Genomic DNA, 17,760 nt, shown 5'->3' with positions numbered 1-17,760 from the left:
GCGTTATGTCGTCCTGCGCATGTCTTTGTGCAGCAATGTAGGAAATCGAGAGGCTGTAGGTCGCACGGAAGATCAGTCGGGAGACGGGAGGCGACTGGATTGACTATTGCTGTGCTCTTCGTGGCGCGATTCACTTCTCACTTTGTGTATGTGTCGACAGTCTGCTGTGACGGCGAAAGATGGATTTTAAAAGCGTGACCGTGGGTTCTTGAGCAGGACTGCAATAATTCTACGTGATCGATGGCATTGACGTCTTTCTGTCATTGGAGATTCGCCGCGGTCGTGATATCTGCTACGGCGAAGAACAAGCTCGCTGTGCTTCATCTTCTTCTTCACTACAAGCTTCTTCCTTGAGACCTCACAGCGCCATTGACAACGTTTTGGGTCTGATTCGGCGTATTTTGTGCGGGCGAAGGAAGCAGCAGACGCGGCGGAGCTGCCAGCTGTCCAAGATGCCCTCCCACCTCCATCCCCGGTCGACAGCTACATCGACCTTGTTTGCTGGAACTCTTCTCGCATCTTTCGTTGTGATCAGCATACCGCACATCTTTCCCTGTCCACGGCCACGGACGCAGTACATGGATGCCGACTCGCAACTCCGAAGAGCTGAAGACATGGCGGCGGCGTCATCTCCGCCAGTGCAGGCTGGGATCAAGCAGCAAGGAGGAAAAAAAACTGTCAAGAGATCTATGGAGGCGGAAGCGGCGGTGCTGAAGATGCTAGAGGAAGAGGCGAGGAAGTTTGAGAAGGAGGCCAGGGTCTGTCCCATCCCAAAGCCGTCCGGCTGGGTTGGAAGAGTGCTAGGTTTCGAAGAGTCTGGACAGGGATCTCGAGGTTCTTCAATTAGTGCGAGATGACAAACATTCGACAAGCTGCTGAGATGGAACTACAGCAGACTTGAGTCTCAAGGTGTGTCATTGACATGATGAAGTGATGAGTGCACGCACGGGCAGCCTCGGCGAGCTATCTGCTGCCGCCGGCCGCAATTTGACAACAGAAGACCGCCAAAAACCCACGGACGTCACGACACCCTTCAGTAAATCACGCTCGACGCAGCTGAGTGAAAGACTTGATTGCGGTCAGGCTGAAGATGAGCTTTCACATCGTCGAATTTATGGCGTGGGTTCTGCGTTGAACCATCCATGGGAAAATTTGCGTGTACTGCGGCGTTGCCTGGAAAGTACCCAGGTTCCCGAGAGTACGATCCGATCTGTCCAACCGTCTCTGTCTTGCGAGCATCCGTTGATAACGGAAGCTTGGTGAGTCTGACAAACTCAACGGGCTGTGTCAGACGGGCGACGCCAATGCTAGTCCAATGTAGCAGGGTACGGTCTTGGAAGATCCTGCAGGCTGCACCTCAGCGCGGTCCAGTGAACGAGCCGACTGGAGATTGTCTGTACGACGAGAAGTCCTTGAGTAATTTCGCCAGGTTGAGGGAGCAGGGCGTTGCAAGAAGACCTACGCGTGAAGCAGGATTTGGACCTTGCGCCAGTGAAATAGGGACCATGTGTGAATCGAGGCGGCTTGCGGAAGAGTTAGAGGTCCAGGACACGAAGCGGAAGCATCTGGACCGCTGAACAACGCGACCTTACCTTCACGCTTTCTTCTTACTCGGCGCCCTATTCGCAGCCTGGCCGAAGTGCTGCTACCGATTCGCCGATCGTTCGTACGAAGGATTGGTGCAGAAAATGTCGATATCCGTATCACTTTTCATACAGCGCGTCTTCACTTGTTTGCATGAAACGTCAGCTTGTGGCTTGGCAAAAGGGATTGACCAGCACTTCACGCGCCACAGAATGTTTTGTTCCCCGGGCCTACAGTGTTTCAGCGGCTCCTACCTCGTCTTTCAAGGCTCACAATCATTCACACCACCACCTCTACTCAATCTGGCCCACAAGCAAAGGCTGCTTCTAAAGGTCGAGCTCTTTTACATGAGGTGAATGATGATTCAAGCGTCTGCGCAAAGATCACTAACGTTGTTAAGAGATTCTATCCACAAAGATCATGCCGACTACACTGCTCACGCTTCCACTCGAAATCCGGCAGATGATCTGGAAGTTCACCATGACTGGTACTATTGACGTGTTGGGGCACTGTCAGCATGCTCAGTATCCACCGCAGCAAGACTTCGATACTCCAATCCTGAGGTTCAATCCTTCGAGCCTGAGAAACCCTCGACTACCACTCCTACTCGCCTGCAAGGTCATATCCCAGGACATTGTGGACCTCCCAGATGATTACATTTTCTCATTCTGTCACGCTAGATATCAGGAGGATGTCTTATCCGCATTGCTCAAGCACCCGGCATGGACTCCCACTGCGGTATTTGCCAGGCTACAGAACATGCGCTGCTGCATCTACATCACGTTCGATGAATGGCTTCTGATCAAGGAGCTCGGGCTCGGAAAGCGCGCGATGGAGTCAGTGGTGGATAACGTACGCGACGAAGGAGACAATTATTTCCTTCCCGAGCTCGTGCTTCTGGTTAAGCACTTTGTGGTCGAAATCAAGCTACTAGACCTGCATAAATTTATGCAACATGTCAGAAACTTTGGTGAAGGCTGGATCAGTATGGACATACGCCTGAAGGAGCTGAAGCCAGAGGACTGAATAGATAAGTCGATAGGCGGCGCACGTCTATCACACACCAGCACCTGTGCGATTAGCGACAGTCCTCGCCCAGCAACTCAGGGCTGGCGCAGTGCTCGTGAATGAGGTCTTGGGATTAGTCATTTGGGCACGCGGCGCGTCAGTCGCTCAGCGATCGATGTCGCCCGAGATAGGATCTCCATCAGCATCGCATAGAGGCGTCAACCCTATCTGACTCCCCCTGTGACGATGTGGCAAGATGTCGACCACTAGCTGCTGGAGTCGGTCCTGCACGGCGGTCAAATTACAGGCTCCGGCGCTTCGACAAAAATTCAATCGGTCTCATCAATCTCTCTTCTCTTTATCCGATGCCTTGGACTGACCTATCCTCACACAATCCTAGCAGCGTTACCGCCATAGCTTATCGTCTCTCCTTCTAAACACCTGCTTTGTCTTCAGGCAGCCTCTTGTCCGTCTCTAGCTTGCCGTCTGGACCAACAGGTGACGGGTCAGGCACAGACAATTGCCAGTGGCCTTGGTCTCTTTGTTCCCAGAATCTCTTCGCCTGCCTGGCTTAGGCCAGACGTCACTACGCGGCTCAAAGACCGCTTTCAACGTTTCACAGGCAGTGACGAGCAGGCAACTAAGGTATAAGGAAGCCTTCCTTGGTCACCTTACTTTTCCTTTCATACCTCAGGATACTACAAACTTGAGCCTTTAGTCATCTCCCTTCAAGCTGAGAGTACTGTCTTCCGGATCAGCTCCCGCGCAGAAGGTGAGTACCGAGTCCACCCCCACGCAAATCCGCTGACATCGTTCATAGACTGAGCCCATGCCCATCATGTCTGCGTCGCTTCTCACTCTTCCAGCTGAGATTCGGCAGATGATTTTGAAATTTGCGTTGACTGGTGAACACCACTGCCAACCAGACCTAGCCCTTCACGGGAAGGACGGCGATTTATTGCTCAGCTGGAAGAAGGTGCCGTCATCAGAATACGATCTTCTCGGATGCCAGAACCCGCTTCTACCGCTGCTGCTCGCCTGCAAAGTCATCAACCAGGAGACAAAGTACCTAGAGCATGGCTATGTTTTCGAGCTGCCGGATTCCAGCCTCCACCGCTTCTCTCGCAAACTTCGCCGTTATCCAGACTGGAATTCGTCTATCTTCCTGAAGCTTCGGCGCATACGCAGCTCCTACTATACTTCAGGTATCGAAGCCGTCTGCGTTGGAAGAGGTGGGCTTTACCAGGATCGAGGATTACAAGGCCTCTGGGATGCCCCAATGTCGGGTCTAGCTAAGGGTGTCGATGCGGAGGTGAAGCTCCTCGAAGTGGATGGCAGCCCTCTTCGCGATCCCTACGCCGGTAGGGGTTCTTCTTCTTACGTCAAGAAGAAGTATACGGTGGAAGTGCAATTCACTGAGCTCCTGCCACCGAGACCCTGCCCATCCAGAGACCTCCCACCGAGGACTCTCCCACCGAGCTTCTCCCACCGAGACACCTGCCACCGGGACATCTCCGACCGCGATAATCTATGCAGCTTGAACTAAAGTCATGCCATTGCGTGGAATCTGAGCCCATGGAATTCCTGTGCGGCCACGATCAAATCCGAGCAGGTGCCAAGCGCGGCTGGAGTTTCGCAAGGTCCATGTATACCTGCGGCACAATAAGCAGTGATGTTGCGGAACTGGCCTGCCGATCGAAATGAGGACGATGACGAGAAGCAGCAAGCAGAGGCAACGGGAGGCAATGAGCAACACGAAGTCAGCATGTCTGGCTCGACTTTGTGGAGGCCAACTTGAAATATCTCCATGGCATGGGAAACGAGGTCTATAAAACTCAGTTCCTCTAAGTTGTGAAAGCAGAGTCTTCATCGCTGGTGTAGCTCGGAGGGCTAGCGCCGGACTTGGGTGGCCGAGGTAGCTGCCTCATGGATGGGGACGAGATTCCACTGAACAGAGACTTCATGCTGCTAGACCTTCGCCTTTTCAGGCAGAATGAGAAACTCACTCCGATCAGGAACACGAACATCAGCGCATGCCCATTTAGTCTTCTGAACCTCATCAAAGTAACCCATCTCCCACACAATTCCCGTCCACCACTCATGCGCATCAACCCCCCTGATCTCAAGCTCAACCTTTTGGGCTCACTAACAACATGCCTCATTTCCTCGTCATACACTCTCACAACCCTCAACCCAACATCAAACAGCCGAAAGATCGAATGGATATTTCGCCTACACTTTCCGACCACATGCTCAAGACAGCCCGTAGCGAGGTTGTCCCGATCTGCAGACCGCGGTGCGAAGATAGCCTTGCGGATATGTCGGACATGCTGTTAGATGCGTTCGGGACTCCATCAGGTATCTGGGCCGAGGTTTAGGATTGCATAGGAGATGTTGGGGAGGTCATGGTCTTCGTGCGTGTGGTAGCGGATCTTCTCGTTCTCGTCGAAGTTGCCGGAGGCGTGAGGGAGGTTGAAGAGGTTGGCAGGAGTTGGGGAGTGGGCGCGGGCTGGTAGGCGTTGAGCTCGTGGTAGACTTTCTGGGATGCGCATCAGATGGACGAGGCGTCCGTAGTGACAGTCTGGGGGGTCGTAACGGAGGGTGAGGGTATAGTCGCAGTCGAGTTTATTGATCTCGGTGCGTGCCCCTACCGAGACAAAGCGTAGCCTTCGGGAGGAGTGTCTTGAATTTCTCCATTGAAGAACTTCATGCCACAGATCGAGATCCATTTATGGTACTTGGCGTCGTTATGTAACTCCGGGTCGCGCAACCAGCCTGTGGCGAGCGTCATGCCATACATCGCAAACCACGATCGGCAGTAGTTCTCCTTGTGTATCGCATTCAGATCAATCTCTACGTACATCACAGGCTGGGAAGCCAGCGCCGGGATGAGTCGTGGCTCAAATACCGACAACACCCTCATTTCGATGTCATCGGCCGTGGAGGGCCCAAAAGTCGGAAAGACTGAATTGAAACGATAGAAGAAGTGAATTGGTAGCCTGGTGGCAAAGGCGGTTATATTATTGCCATCTCCTTCGATTGCGCGTGCTGTTTCTTGGTTATCAATTCTAGTACAGCAACGTACATGTCGGACATTCTCAAGTACCCTCTTTGCATTCCACCAATGGGTGTGTTCGCTGAGAAGCAAGCGGAAGATGATATTGAGTTCGTAGTCCCAACAAAACTCAAAGGTGTAGTCGCTCCTTATATGCCGAACCTCGTGGTACATGGTTTTGCACGCAAGCAGCATGTCCAGTCTTGGGTTCTGGATGCGATGAAGTCGGTCGAGGATACTGCTGCCCTTTGGCTCATGCTCGTCGTGCACAAGCGCACAGATGTCAATGGAGTCGATCATGGCATGCTTCCAGATCATGACTCTGATTTCGGATGGCAGCCCGAGAAGAGTAAGCGCCGGCGGCGGAGTGATTGAGATTTGTTCAGGCTTCGGTCCTGTGACGCGCGACAGGGTAGCGGCGGTGATAGCGACCAATGTTGCTTTCCAGGAATAGTTGGCAACAATAGATCTACAGGTGATTGACATAGCTGCGATTCATCAGCTTGGTTGTGTATGAATCGGTAACTAGTGGAAGGTCCGTGGTTGAGAATCTGAAATTCAACAAGGGGTCGCGAGGAGAGGGCTTGATGAACCCGTGAAAAGACCACGACCAGTATTCCTTTTCAGTATTGTTGGCTTGGCTTCCATCCGTATTTCATCACTTGAAGGCAGAGCAACAAGTTGACGTACAAGCCACTGCGTATCATTAGTGTGGTCGTCGTGATGTGAGCCGTGGTCTCGATATGGAGCTATGATACAGCATCAATGATCCGTACAAATGATGCAGCAGGGGGGAGGACAGCGAGTCAATCAACGACATCTAGATGAGCAAAGTCCAAAAGCTGTGGCCTCATGGCGAGACGAAGGAAGGTCCACATGCCGTCGTGACTATGCCGGTGTGCGTGCCATCTGAATTACCTGGGTATATTCTTGCTCAGGGAACTGCAAGGCGCCTTCTTGATCGATCTTAATTCGTCTTCACCACGTCGGATCATGCCTTGCAAAAGTCGGACACTGTGACCGAGACAGTCTGTGCGATGTTTGTGCTCACGGAGCTTGTGAGCTTGATACTAATAGGTTGGCAAGGGATGTAGTCAGGCAAGGCATCACGTATCGGGAGAAGGATAAGGTTTACGCCGCGCTCCTGCCGTCGTTCTTTGGTAAACGAGCTTAGTATTGACTCCTTCCTATCGACAACTCTGCATTCAGCTTCGGCGACGACAGTTTATTCGTGGTGCTTGCCATGTGAACCAGTGCCGTCCACGTCTGATAGCTAATATGTCAGCCAGCGCCACCTTGCTGGCTCCCAGTCGCTGGTGATGGACGCTCGGGTCAGCCGTCAATCTTCGTCATTGTGGTAGCTGTAGGCCACATTCGTGAGACCATTCATGTCGTCGCCAAGCGACCTATCTGCGCTTCGAGACATCGACTACCGAGTCGAGATGGTCTTCGCGTCAAGCCTCTGATGCCTCTGAGCCGGGACGGAACCGTTCGATTCGTTACTTTCTTCCAGCACCGTCCACGACCTCAGCCTTCTCTGCCTCAGCGTTCACACGCGGGCACGGAACAAGCCAAGCTCGTGGTCTCGATCGGCGCCATCGACCCATTCGCGGGAGTCGAACCTCTCCACCATGTTTCGATGCAGACTGCTGAGAGCCATATCGTGCGCCCGCTCGCAACGCTCGCGACGCTCGCGACGCGCGTCGGATGTGTTTGCAATGATGTCTGTGTGGTGGCGACAGTAGATGCCTTTGCAGTTACTGGCAACCACCTCCACGCGCGAATACATCATAGGCCCGTGGTGAACACTCAAGTCTTTGCATATGCGCAGCAAAGTCCTGCAGATAGGTTCGAAGTTGCGATCAATGAAGCACCCAGGGAAAATCGGGAATCGCTGTGGCACGCATTCATTGGCAGACCACCAGAGTTCGAAGCGATCCTGGGCGCGATCCCGGCAGGTGTAGACTTGGATTTCGATTCTCCGGGGGACAAGGTACTCGAGGATCTTAACGATGATCTCGTTGGGGAGCTTGGTGAGAGTACCCAATGGCTCGTCCTGCGCTCGGGTCAGCCTTTTCGCTATACCATGACAAACACCCGTGTCCATGCGGTGTGTTCACTTACTTGGAAGGTGTTCTTGAAGAGTGCAGTCGTCAAGCACTTTGAGCTGCCTCGGGTGCTCTCAGACTTGTACTGGTTCGCTGTCACTAAGATATTTCTGGACTTCGAAATCGATTTATGCGAGCCGGACTTGAGGACCTGAGCATATGTCATATACTGTGGTAGCTCGACCACTTCAGCAAGTGTGACGCGCTCTGGCATCTCGACCGATCTGGCTGTGCAGTTCGATGACTTGATTTGTCGTCAGGGTGTCGTAGTGGAAGACTGTATGTGGCTACCACTGTGTTGGGACCCGTGCAGGGTTTGAGCTGTGGTGAGGAGATGGGGTCAAAGAGGTTCGAGACTGCTGACAAAGTGATAGATATCTATAAATACACAAGCTGACCTTGCCCTCTTTCAAAAGACTTCAATCAAGGTTGCTCGGATCACTCGGCCCGTGGGTGAAGCCAGCCTGAAGACATTCCTAGTGACCACACTGTGTGCAGGGTGAACAGGTGAATGTGCATAGTAAGTGAGTGAAACAGCTAGAGGAGCCACTTCGCCTCTCGCACCTCCTGATTGTCATTGTGTAGCAACTCGCAACTCGCGAGAGTACTCTACTGTGGTTGATCTACCAGACTCTGAATACATTTAGGATCGAAATGATGTACTCTTAACTCAGGGTATTGCTCGCCTGTGGTCGATGATAGCATTCATTAGGGGCTTGTCAAGCGGTCGGGTCAAACAGTCTGCCTCAAAAGCAGTTGACTGGCTTGCACCAGCAGTCAAGGTAAGCTGCACCACTAAGAGAACGCGTTTTGATGTTGTGACATTTTGACTTGTCAAGCTCCATCTTGATTGCTTCACTCATTCAACGTTTAGTTGCGCGAGCGTCGAGGAAGCCTCCTGGGCCCTGCTCAACCTGTATCATTTCATCGGCTTCAGGAGCTTCCACATCAGTCTCGACTCCAACCTCATGTCCGCCAGTATCGATCGGAAAGGCACGAATTAATGTGGCCTGGACCCATCCGTGTCCCTTCGACGATCCCTACCTCTGTACGACTCTCTAAGCTCGATCTCGATCATCACGAACAACCCCGGGATTGCTTCGCTCGGATTGCTGGTGACATTCGCTGGTTGTATTGCTGCATTCTGCGACAGGAACCGCTCTGGACGTACCATCTGCAGGATATTCCTTCTTGCGAGACTGCAAGATACCAAATTTGGTTTCAGCTGTGCATCTTCGCCAAAGTCCTCCCTGGAGCGATTCACAGATCCGCAGAGCCTGCCATATCGGCGCCATCAACTAGCATGGCTTCGTAACCCCTTGAGCACGATCCCTACGCCAATTATAGCCATGTCGAATTTAGATCCTGTTGAGATGTCTTCGAGTGTCTGACCCTTTGTGGACAGCAGTGTCATATCGATGTCAAACCACTGAAGAAGGCTCGCGAAGCGGAGGTTCGAGCGACGTTGAAGGCGCCCGAGGAGGGCTCTCATGTTACCATCTTGATGGATCAATTTTGCTTCGTCCGGAAAAATGCATGCGTCACAGCATATATAGCTAATGTTTTCGATCACCCATTGCGCAGTCCACCACAGTCGGTCCTCCCGAGCCAGCAGACTTGATCGGATGACATAATCGACGCTGATTCGGGGGCAGAGGTTGAGTGTGTAGGTAGACTTCAAAGACAGGACCTCGTGGTACGCCGTTCTGCAGACGAGCAACAAGCGAGTCCGTGGGTTCTTGATACCTTTGACGACCGCAGTCTCGTCGTGGAAGGTTTCTGCGCGGTGGCCGTTGACATCACAGGCACTGCCGCAGACTTTGATTGTATCTATCATCGTGTACTTCCAGATGACGTTCCTGATCTCAACCGGCAACGTGATCAGATTCGGCGGGTCCCTGATCTCAACCGGCAACGTGATCAGACTTGGCGTCATTGTGAGAGACATCTGCGAGCCTGCCGAATGTTTTGGTATTGTCATATGGAGCGAGTCTAGGCAATAACTGACTCTCGATGAAGACTCGATGATCTCGTTCGGTCGACAACGTGCTCCGAAGGCTTCAGGAATGTGCATGTTAACAGCGTCCTCCCTAGGCGGCGAGAATTCGTCGAAAAAGATGAGTGGACTGCAAGGTACTCATATAGCCTTAGCGGATCGCCGGAAAGGCTGCCAGCACGTGAAGCTATGTCAGTGACTGCGGCGAGAGTATAAAACTCAGCTGAAGTAAGCCTTGTTTCATCCAGAGGTGAGGACACTTGGAGATAGGCCAACCAGGAGAGGGTGCTTCCTCGCCCTTCTTCGTCACCTCATCATTGTCCAAATCTTCACGCCTTGATTTAACCTATGCCCTTACGCGATTTGCTCTTTGTTCTTATCGGTAATATAGCAGAAGCCGTCTGAACGTCGGACCATGCCTGTATCACGCTGCATGAGTCAGTTCCGGACAGTAAAACCAGGTACAAGATTGTGCTGTAGATCTGAGGTATGGACCAGATCAGTATCACTCCGTTCTCTCTCTGTAAACACTCGGAGAGTTAGCTCTTGCCAATGGCTGGTCCGCAAATTACACGATATATGGCAACACAAGTCTCCCGAATCTTGTTGTATATTGTCGCAGTAGTCTGTTTGATGGCAGAAGGCACTGCGCTCTCCTCGTCTGGCTCATCATAGCGCGCTCCCTTGTCGAAACTGATCTGGGTTGCCGTTATAAGTATCATGCTGATAGCTGTTATTGCCACGCCACCGAGTGTCGACTACCACCCAAGCAAATAGCATTCGTACGGTAGGAACAGTCTTCGAAGCATGCGGCAGGCGATGGTATGGACATGTCCCTAGAATACTTCTAACGATCGCCGCGAATGCCACAAAAGCCCGAGCGAGTCCTGCAGGCACGAAGCGAGCGGCATGTTGGCCTGGGTGCAGCTTTGCGTAGATATCGAAATCGGCGGGACCATCTTGGGTGACAAGGTTCATGAAGGTCGATGCTGCAAAGAACGACGACCACTGTATTGCTGTCGCGACTGCCCGGTTGGGGAATCGTTGGACGAGAACGCATTCCATTCCAGTCCGATCGTAAGGATGATGTTGGTACAGAAAGCGGCACGGCGATAGTCCCTTCGAAGAGGTCGGGACGGAGTTGAGAGAAATTGAGCTGTCCATGGTGCGGTTAGTACGACGAGGCTGACTTGCACGACATCTTCCAAGAGCGCATCCGGGGCAGAACGAAGCTGGGGGCGAAGTAATTGTCCTTGCGTAACCTTTGTGCGGGAAAGTTCGTGTTGGTGGTGAGTTCGTATTTCACTGACTCAGCCCCTCCACTGTCCTGCAAATTACGGGTTTTGAAGGCCTTGGTGCAGCCACAATCCCCTCGTTAGAGCTTTCTCTCAAAGCAGATGCCAATGCTGTCGTCCTTCTAGATCGAGAGTCGTGTGTGGGCCAAGAACCTCAACTTAAGCCCTGGCAGTTGCCCATTTGCACCTATACAGATGACAGCTACCACTTCCCTCATGACCCATTCACAGCGCCTTCCTTAAGCTGTCGGAACTCCTCCTGCGCCTCTCTTTCCCTTCTCATGACAACGCCTACCTCCTCCCTCAAACCTTCCAATCGCCTACCCAGCGCTGCGTCCTCTCCTAACTTCAAATTCCTGAAGCACTCTAGCTCGGTTCGCTTCGTTCGGATTTCGTCGAACCGCTCTACGATGCTCTTCCTCAACATCTTCTGTCGGGCCATGTATCCACCATGCAGCTTCTTGAGGAGAGCCTCTGTTTTGGAGTCTTGCTCCGCAAGCGCATGGATTGCGGTGTTCGTGGCAGCGAAGGGAGTGTGATAGGCCGATGCTGGAGCCGAGGGTGGTAAGGCGTGAGGCATGTCGGTGTTGGCGTCGAGGTCGGCGAAGTACGCTTCCATGCTCTGCTTGTGAGCGGCTTCTCGTGCAGGATCTGAGGCAACCTCTTTAGCAATTGCTGCTCGAGCGGCATCAAGAAGGCTGTCTGGAAGTTTCGGCAGAGCTGGCGGCGCTTCATGCTCGTTTTCGCCCCGGACCCGTGCTTGTACGCATCGTTAGCCATCAGCAGAGCTGCCTCGGAGGCAATCTGGGCCTCGATGGGATCGGCATGTGAGAGCGCTGCTTTCGACAAAGCAGTAAAGTTGACACTTTTTGGCCGAGGAAGTGCTTTCTGGAAGACAGACGATTCCCGTTTGAACTGCTCGAGTCGTAGCTTCTCTTGGGCTTCTCGCGTCCGTCGGTCAATCTCCTCCTGATCCTCCTCCGTGATGACAGGCTCGTGGTTTTCTGCCTTCTCGTCTGGCAACTCCTCCAGCTCCCAAGACACAGCTTTAGGCTTGGGGAGAGATGCCAACTTGGCTCGCAGCGATGCTTTCGTGACCTGCTCACTAGCATTTAGCGCGTAGTTGTCCCGTGGCGTACCTAGACGTAGCGGTGTCGCGCCAACACCATTCACACCGTTCCTCATAGGCGTGGCCATGGGGTTGGGTGTGACCATTTGATCTCGCCGAGGAGCAATCCCATCGAATCCGGTAGACGCTTGACCCTCTGCCAAAGGTGTGTTGTCGCCTCCCAGCAGCGATGATTGTGTGTTTGTAAGTGCTCTGATATTCCGAATCTCGTTCGCGATATGATCATCTTGGGGAGCCGCCCGAGGTGTGCGTAGTGGTGTCTGACCTAGCGTGTTGGCGTAGCCGCCAGTCAGCCGCTGAGTGTCGGTCGCATCCTCTCCTGCGGCCATCACAGCTCTGTCACCGCTCATGCCCATCTTCACTATATCCTCGAGCTGCTCTTCGTTGACCTGAGGCGCTGGCAGGCTCAGAACTTTGCGAGAATTCCTTCGATCGGCTTCCCGCATCTGTTGCATCTGACCAGCCCTCGCTGCTACGGCTGCCGCAGCTTTGTCTTTATCCTGCTTCTGCCTTTTGGGATCTTTGTCCTCATCCTGATCGCCTTGACGTTTCCGAGCCAACTGTTGCTTTCGCGGATCGAAAGACTCACGCTCCCGCTCGTTCGTGGCCTCTTCCTCCAGCGTGTCATGGAATCCAGCGGCAGGAGCTTTCTCGAAAGGAATATCCGCATTGTAATCCATTTGACCCTTCTTCCTGGTCGTGATCTTGATATTGATACCTGCATTCTTGAGCTCTCGCCTCTTCTGCAGTACGGCCAGCCTCCTCGACTCTTCCAGCTGTCGCTCTCGAGCCTTTCGCTTTGCTTTCTTTCCTTGCGTGTTTGCTAAGCGTGCACGTGCTTCACTTAGCATTTCCTTCTCGTCTTCGTCCAGATCGATTGTGTCCGGTCTGGCAGGCTTCGATTCGGGATCCGGGTCTGTTTCGCCTGGTCGTAACTTGCGCACGTCGTCGCCTGTAGGTGCCGCCGTCTCCCCACCATCAGGTCCTCCTAGCCCAAGCTCATCGTTCTCCGCCGCTTCTGCATCGTCGAGTAGCCGCTGGTAGCGCTCGAGGCACTGTGTTGCAGTCCGTCCGACGATGGGTCCAATAGTCTGCCATTGCGTAGGCATGAGCTTCGCTAGATGCAGCAGCTTCTCGTCCTCCTCCTTTGACCACTCTGTCTTCTTGATTCCTGGGTCCAGCCATTGAGTCCATCTTGCCTTGCACTGCTTCGCGGTCTTTCGGGCGAGCAGCGAACTCACACGCGCCCATTGTGAGAGACCGTACTTCGAGACCGCTGCCTTGAGAATCTCGTCCTCGATGTTCGTCCACACGCCACCCTTGACCACCGGCATCTTGGGCGGGAATGAATGTAGGCCTCAGGTCAGTCGCGCAGCCACTGGATGAGACTGTAATCCCGATCCGGAAGACTTCTCATCGAGCGACAATCTTGCGAGCCTGAATCCCGTCGCTCAGATCGACACTAGCACGCGCGATTTGTAGGGACATGAGATGTATGGAAAGAAGTCAAGACGTGACGGCTAGCGCAGGAACTTTTGCGGAGGGCCTTGGCAAAAATTTGAAAAGTTGCCCGCATTTCACGTTCGTTCTTGACATCGCAGAGCACACCTCTGGTTCACCTAAATCGCTGCTTAGCACTTTCGAGCAGCATGCCGACCGCCACCGGACAGCCGGCCCAACCGAAGCAGACCTCGCGAAAGGGCAAGAAAGCATGGCGCAAACATGTCGACACTACGGAGATAGAAGAAGGTCTCGAGAATCTACGAGAGGATATTCGGCAGGGCGGCCCAGTGTCAGAGAAGCCCTCAGATGAGCTTTTCGTGTTCGATACGGCTGGGTCCGACGACATCAGGAAGAAGCACAAATTGTCGAAAACGCTGAAAGTTGACGAGATCCTGGCCCAGCGATCGGCAGTGGCTCCAGTAGATGGCCGCAAGCGTTCTTCTAGAGTAACAGATGGCCTCGTTGAGCCTTCTTCGAAACGTCAGAAGAAGGACTGGGTCAGCCGGAAAGACCTACAGCGCTTGAAGCAAGGGCTCGACGCGCAGTCTCTTATTCCAGAACACCTTGGCGAGGCCGATAGTACTGGCTTTGATCTGTGGTCAGAGACGCCGAGTGCGGTCGCGACTGTATACAAGGACGAGTACATCCCAGATATTCGACCCAAGGTGGCACCTGCCACAATACAACAACCGGCAGTACCCTTGACGGCCTCTGGCAAACCCGTCCGGCCCGTCGCACAGCCTGAAGCAGAAGCCAGCTACAATCCGCTGTTCGATGCCTGGGCTGATCGCTACAAGACAGAGGGTGAACGGGAGGTCGAAGTGGAACGTCAACGTCTCGAAAGGGCGAGGCAAGAAGAGGAGAGACAAGCACGGATCGAGGCCAGCGCGGCTGAGGCTGACCGAGAGAATGAGACCGACTATGAGAGCGCATGGGAAGGCTTCGAGACGGAAGACGAGACCACACTCAAGCGCAAGCGACCCGAGCGTAAGACGCCCCAGCAGAGGAACAAGATCAAGCGCCGCAAAGCTATCGAGCAGCAGGCCAAGCATGAAGCGGCTTCAAGCAAGAAGCAGAAGCAGGCTGAAGCTGCCGTCATGGCCATGATTGAGGCTCAAGACGACCGCGAAGTAGCAGCAGTGGAGTCTGACGAAAGTGAGAATGGGCGGTACGATAATGGCAGCAAGCTGCGGAGGAGGAAGAGGGGCACGATGAACATTCCAGAGCAGAACCTAGAGTTTGTTCTTCCGGATGAGCTACAGGAATCGCTTCGGCGGCTCAAACCTGAGGGCAATCTGACGAGAGATAGGTTCAGGAATCTGCTGATCAACGGCAAGCTGGACAGTCGGGCGCTGGCGAAACAGCAGAAGAAGAAGCAGATCAAGTACACCGAGAAGTGGTCGTACAAGAACTTCGACAAGAACTTCGAAATTCCGGTATAATGTGAGGTTGGTAGCGGTCCATACATGCGTCAAATTATCTGACAACCCGTCCCATTATCTGACCACGCGTCTCATTTCCCTGACAGCTCGATGAATCATAAGCAATCGCAAAGGACTCTTGTAAGAAGGAGACGTGGTTGAAATACTTCAGACTTCTCTACCTTGATGCTCTTGGCGGGGACTAAGCAGGATGCTTTGGAGCGGAGTGCTTCTTCCGCTGCCGATTGATGGCGTATGCATGTGAACGCTGTTAACACTCCAACTCGTCTCTCTCGACTGTAACGTAGCTGCCGTTTAGTGCGCCTTGTCTACCTGAGGGCGACCAAGCATAATTCGCTGCTGCATCTCTTAGCCTTGCCCTCGCACGGACTGCAGCAATGTCTGGCGGACTGTTTGGTGACGCCTCGCCAGCCGAGTCTGCCCCAGCCAACTCCAACTCCATCTTTGGCAGCGAGCCTGCTGCTGCCTCGAGTTCTTCCCTCTTCAACGACGACGATAACAATGCTTCTCCTTGGTCTATGCCAACCCCAAAGAAAATTGCACGTCAAAACCTACTGAAGAGCTTGCTGCCCGCGACCGAAGTTCCTGAGTCCTACGTTGATGCGTACGATACCACTCTAGAGCACGAGAGCAATCGGAGTGGCATTTCCTTCCTGACCGTTGATAAGATCGTTCGGTCGAGTAATCTCAGTACTAGCGACACTGAGCGCATATTTGGCCTCATCGCGCCTGGAGGTACCAGAAGCGAGGCATTCCAAAGGAACGAATTCAACGTCGTTTTAGCTCTTATCGGGCTTGCACAAGAAGGCGAAGAGATCAGCTTAGACGGCGTGGACGAGAGACGCAGGCGTAAGTTGACCGTCAAGCTCGAGTGTTCATGTACTGATCGCCAGCTTGTAGGCCTTCCGCAACCGAAGATACCATACATTCAGCAGCTACAGTCCGCGACTCGACAGCAGAAGGCCGCAGCGACGGAAATCCCGAAGCCAGCGCCGAACAAGCAGGCCGCTCAAAGAAAAGAGTCGTTCGGTGACGACCCCTGGGCAAGTCCATCGAACAAAAAATTGCCGCCGCCATCCACTGCTGCCCATACCACACCTAACGGTGGCACGAGTCCAGCAAACACCAGATCGAACGACATGGAACGAACCACGAGCAGCTTCACCACAAATGCGGGCGATGATCTAGCTGGAGAATCTCCACCAAATGCCCGACCCAATATCAACAACGGATGGGACAGCTACAATGGCACATCTGGTGGCTTTTCCGAGCAACCTACTCTGGGTGGTGGCTTTGGCGACACGGGTGATGATGACGGTGCGCCACAACGGCCTCGTCCGGCACAGTCAGGAAGTGTGGTACTTCCTAAGTCGACGGGAGAAGCGGTCCAAGTCACACTGCTGCCAGAGAAAGAAGGCATGTTCCTGTTCCAGCACCACAACTACGAGGTAAAGACTGTGCGGCGTGGGACCAGCGTCGTCAGGCGATACAGCGACTTCGTCTGGTTGCTAGACTGCCTGCAAAAGCGATATCCTTTCCGACGACTACCGCTATTACCTCCGAAGCGCGTCCAGGTTAATGGAACGCATCTCGCCGGAGACGTCTCAGGCTTCCTTGAAAAGCGCCGCAAGGGTCTTGTGCGCTTTGCAAATCAGCTCGTGGAGCATCCTGTTCTCAGTCAAGAAACGCTTGTGCGCACTTTCATGGAAGTACCAACAGTGAGTCTTATTCTCATTCAAGTCTGCCAGGACTGACCACTGACATAGCACCAGGAACTCGCCGTGTGGCGCAAACAGGCCACGATATCTGTACAGGAGGAATTCACCGGCAAATCTCTCCCACCAACGTTGGAAGACAGCTTGCCTTCTACCCTTCCCGATCTCTTCGAGCAAGTCAGATCGGGAGTCAGGAGGTCTGCTGAGATCTACATCAATCTTTGCGTCCTACTCGAGAGGCTTGCGAAACGTAACGAAGGTCTGGCTGCAGACAGCTACAAGTTCAGTCAAGCTCTTCAAAGCCTCACCGAGAGCAGCGCCGACACTTATGCCATTGACAACAACGACGTGCCCCTGCTCAACGATGGTATTGGCGCCTCTTCCAAACACTTCTCAGCCAGCCAAACAGTATTGGAGGACGAAGCTAAGGCGTGGGAACACAACATTCTAGAAGACCTGAAGACCATTCGCGACTCCATGGTCTCTATGCGCGACATGTTCGACAGACGCGACCGCTACGCGCGCGACACCATTCCTCAACTTGAGAAGCGCATCGATGCATCAACGGCCAAATTGCAGCAACTGCGATCGAAACCGCGCGGAGCCGTCAAGCCCGGCGAGGTTGAGAAGGTCGAGAGCAGTATCATTTCTGACAAGGAAAGCATAGTGGCTCAGCATGCTCGTGGCGTTTTCATCCAAGAGTGTGTACGCGACGAGATCATCACCTTCCAGACGACCATTCACGGTATTTCCAGGTTTCATCAAGAATTTGCGCAGGAGAGAACAAAGTACGCCGAATTGCAGGCCAGCAATTGGCGCCAGCTTGTTGACTCTGTCGAGTCTATGCCTACGGGAGAGTAGGTCGTGGTCGTTGTCTTTAGTGCGATGTATACCCATGCACATCTAGCCAGCATCCGGTTGCAAT

At 53.4% G+C, this 17,760-nt stretch overlaps 8 protein-coding genes across 8 annotated transcripts; 4 read left to right on the top strand and 4 right to left on the bottom strand.

Moving 5' to 3' along the window:
- Window positions 1-452: 452 nt before the first annotated feature.
- Window positions 453-2,610, top strand: AB675_4511 (uncharacterized protein; the record flags this gene model as incomplete). The annotated part of the gene is made up of 2 exons (XM_018144654.1): window positions 453-758; window positions 1,987-2,610. 2 exons carry the CDS (start codon window positions 453-455, stop codon window positions 2,608-2,610), a joined length of 930 nt encoding a protein of 309 aa, XP_017999053.1.
- Window positions 2,611-3,430: 820 nt separating this feature from the next.
- Window positions 3,431-4,138, top strand: AB675_4510 (uncharacterized protein; the record flags this gene model as incomplete). Its single annotated transcript, XM_018144653.1, has 1 exon — window positions 3,431-4,138. One exon carries the CDS (start codon window positions 3,431-3,433, stop codon window positions 4,136-4,138), a length of 708 nt encoding a protein of 235 aa, XP_017999090.1.
- A 1,101-nt stretch (window positions 4,139-5,239) lies between these two features.
- Window positions 5,240-6,133, bottom strand: AB675_4509 (uncharacterized protein; the record flags this gene model as incomplete). Its single annotated transcript, XM_018144651.1, has 1 exon — window positions 5,240-6,133. The coding sequence occupies one exon, from the start codon at window positions 6,131-6,133 to the stop codon at window positions 5,240-5,242; it is 894 nt and encodes a 297-aa protein (XP_017998916.1).
- A 1,063-nt stretch (window positions 6,134-7,196) lies between these two features.
- On the bottom strand, window positions 7,197-7,969 carry AB675_4508 (uncharacterized protein; the record flags this gene model as incomplete). Its single annotated transcript, XM_018144650.1, has 2 exons — window positions 7,197-7,703; window positions 7,772-7,969. 2 exons carry the CDS (start codon window positions 7,967-7,969, stop codon window positions 7,197-7,199), a joined length of 705 nt encoding a protein of 234 aa, XP_017999168.1.
- Window positions 7,970-9,049: 1,080 nt separating this feature from the next.
- AB675_4507 (uncharacterized protein) lies at window positions 9,050-9,691 on the bottom strand (the record flags this gene model as incomplete). The annotated part of the gene is made up of 1 exon (XM_018144649.1): window positions 9,050-9,691. One exon carries the CDS (start codon window positions 9,689-9,691, stop codon window positions 9,050-9,052), a length of 642 nt encoding a protein of 213 aa, XP_017999138.1.
- A 1,569-nt stretch (window positions 9,692-11,260) lies between these two features.
- On the bottom strand, window positions 11,261-13,509 carry AB675_4506 (Pre-mRNA-splicing factor cef1; the record flags this gene model as incomplete). Its single annotated transcript, XM_018144648.1, has 2 exons — window positions 11,261-11,744; window positions 11,801-13,509. The coding sequence occupies 2 exons, from the start codon at window positions 13,507-13,509 to the stop codon at window positions 11,261-11,263; spliced, it is 2,193 nt and encodes a 730-aa protein (XP_017999097.1).
- Window positions 13,510-13,824: 315 nt separating this feature from the next.
- AB675_4505 (uncharacterized protein) lies at window positions 13,825-15,120 on the top strand (the record flags this gene model as incomplete). Its single annotated transcript, XM_018144647.1, has 1 exon — window positions 13,825-15,120. The coding sequence occupies one exon, from the start codon at window positions 13,825-13,827 to the stop codon at window positions 15,118-15,120; it is 1,296 nt and encodes a 431-aa protein (XP_017998949.1).
- Window positions 15,121-15,497: 377 nt separating this feature from the next.
- AB675_4504 (Sorting nexin mvp1) lies at window positions 15,498-17,696 on the top strand (the record flags this gene model as incomplete). The annotated part of the gene is made up of 3 exons (XM_018144646.1): window positions 15,498-15,969; window positions 16,021-16,838; window positions 16,893-17,696. 3 exons carry the CDS (start codon window positions 15,498-15,500, stop codon window positions 17,694-17,696), a joined length of 2,094 nt encoding a protein of 697 aa, XP_017999061.1.
- Window positions 17,697-17,760: the final 64 nt, after the last annotated feature.

Source organism: Cyphellophora attinorum, assembly GCF_001299255.1.
Source record: "Cyphellophora attinorum strain CBS 131958 chromosome Unknown Contig16, whole genome shotgun sequence".
NCBI classification, from domain to species: domain Eukaryota; kingdom Fungi; phylum Ascomycota; class Eurotiomycetes; order Chaetothyriales; family Cyphellophoraceae; genus Cyphellophora; species Cyphellophora attinorum.
The sequence above is the reverse complement of the archived record's forward strand: the minus strand, read 5'-3'. Positions and strand labels throughout refer to the sequence as shown.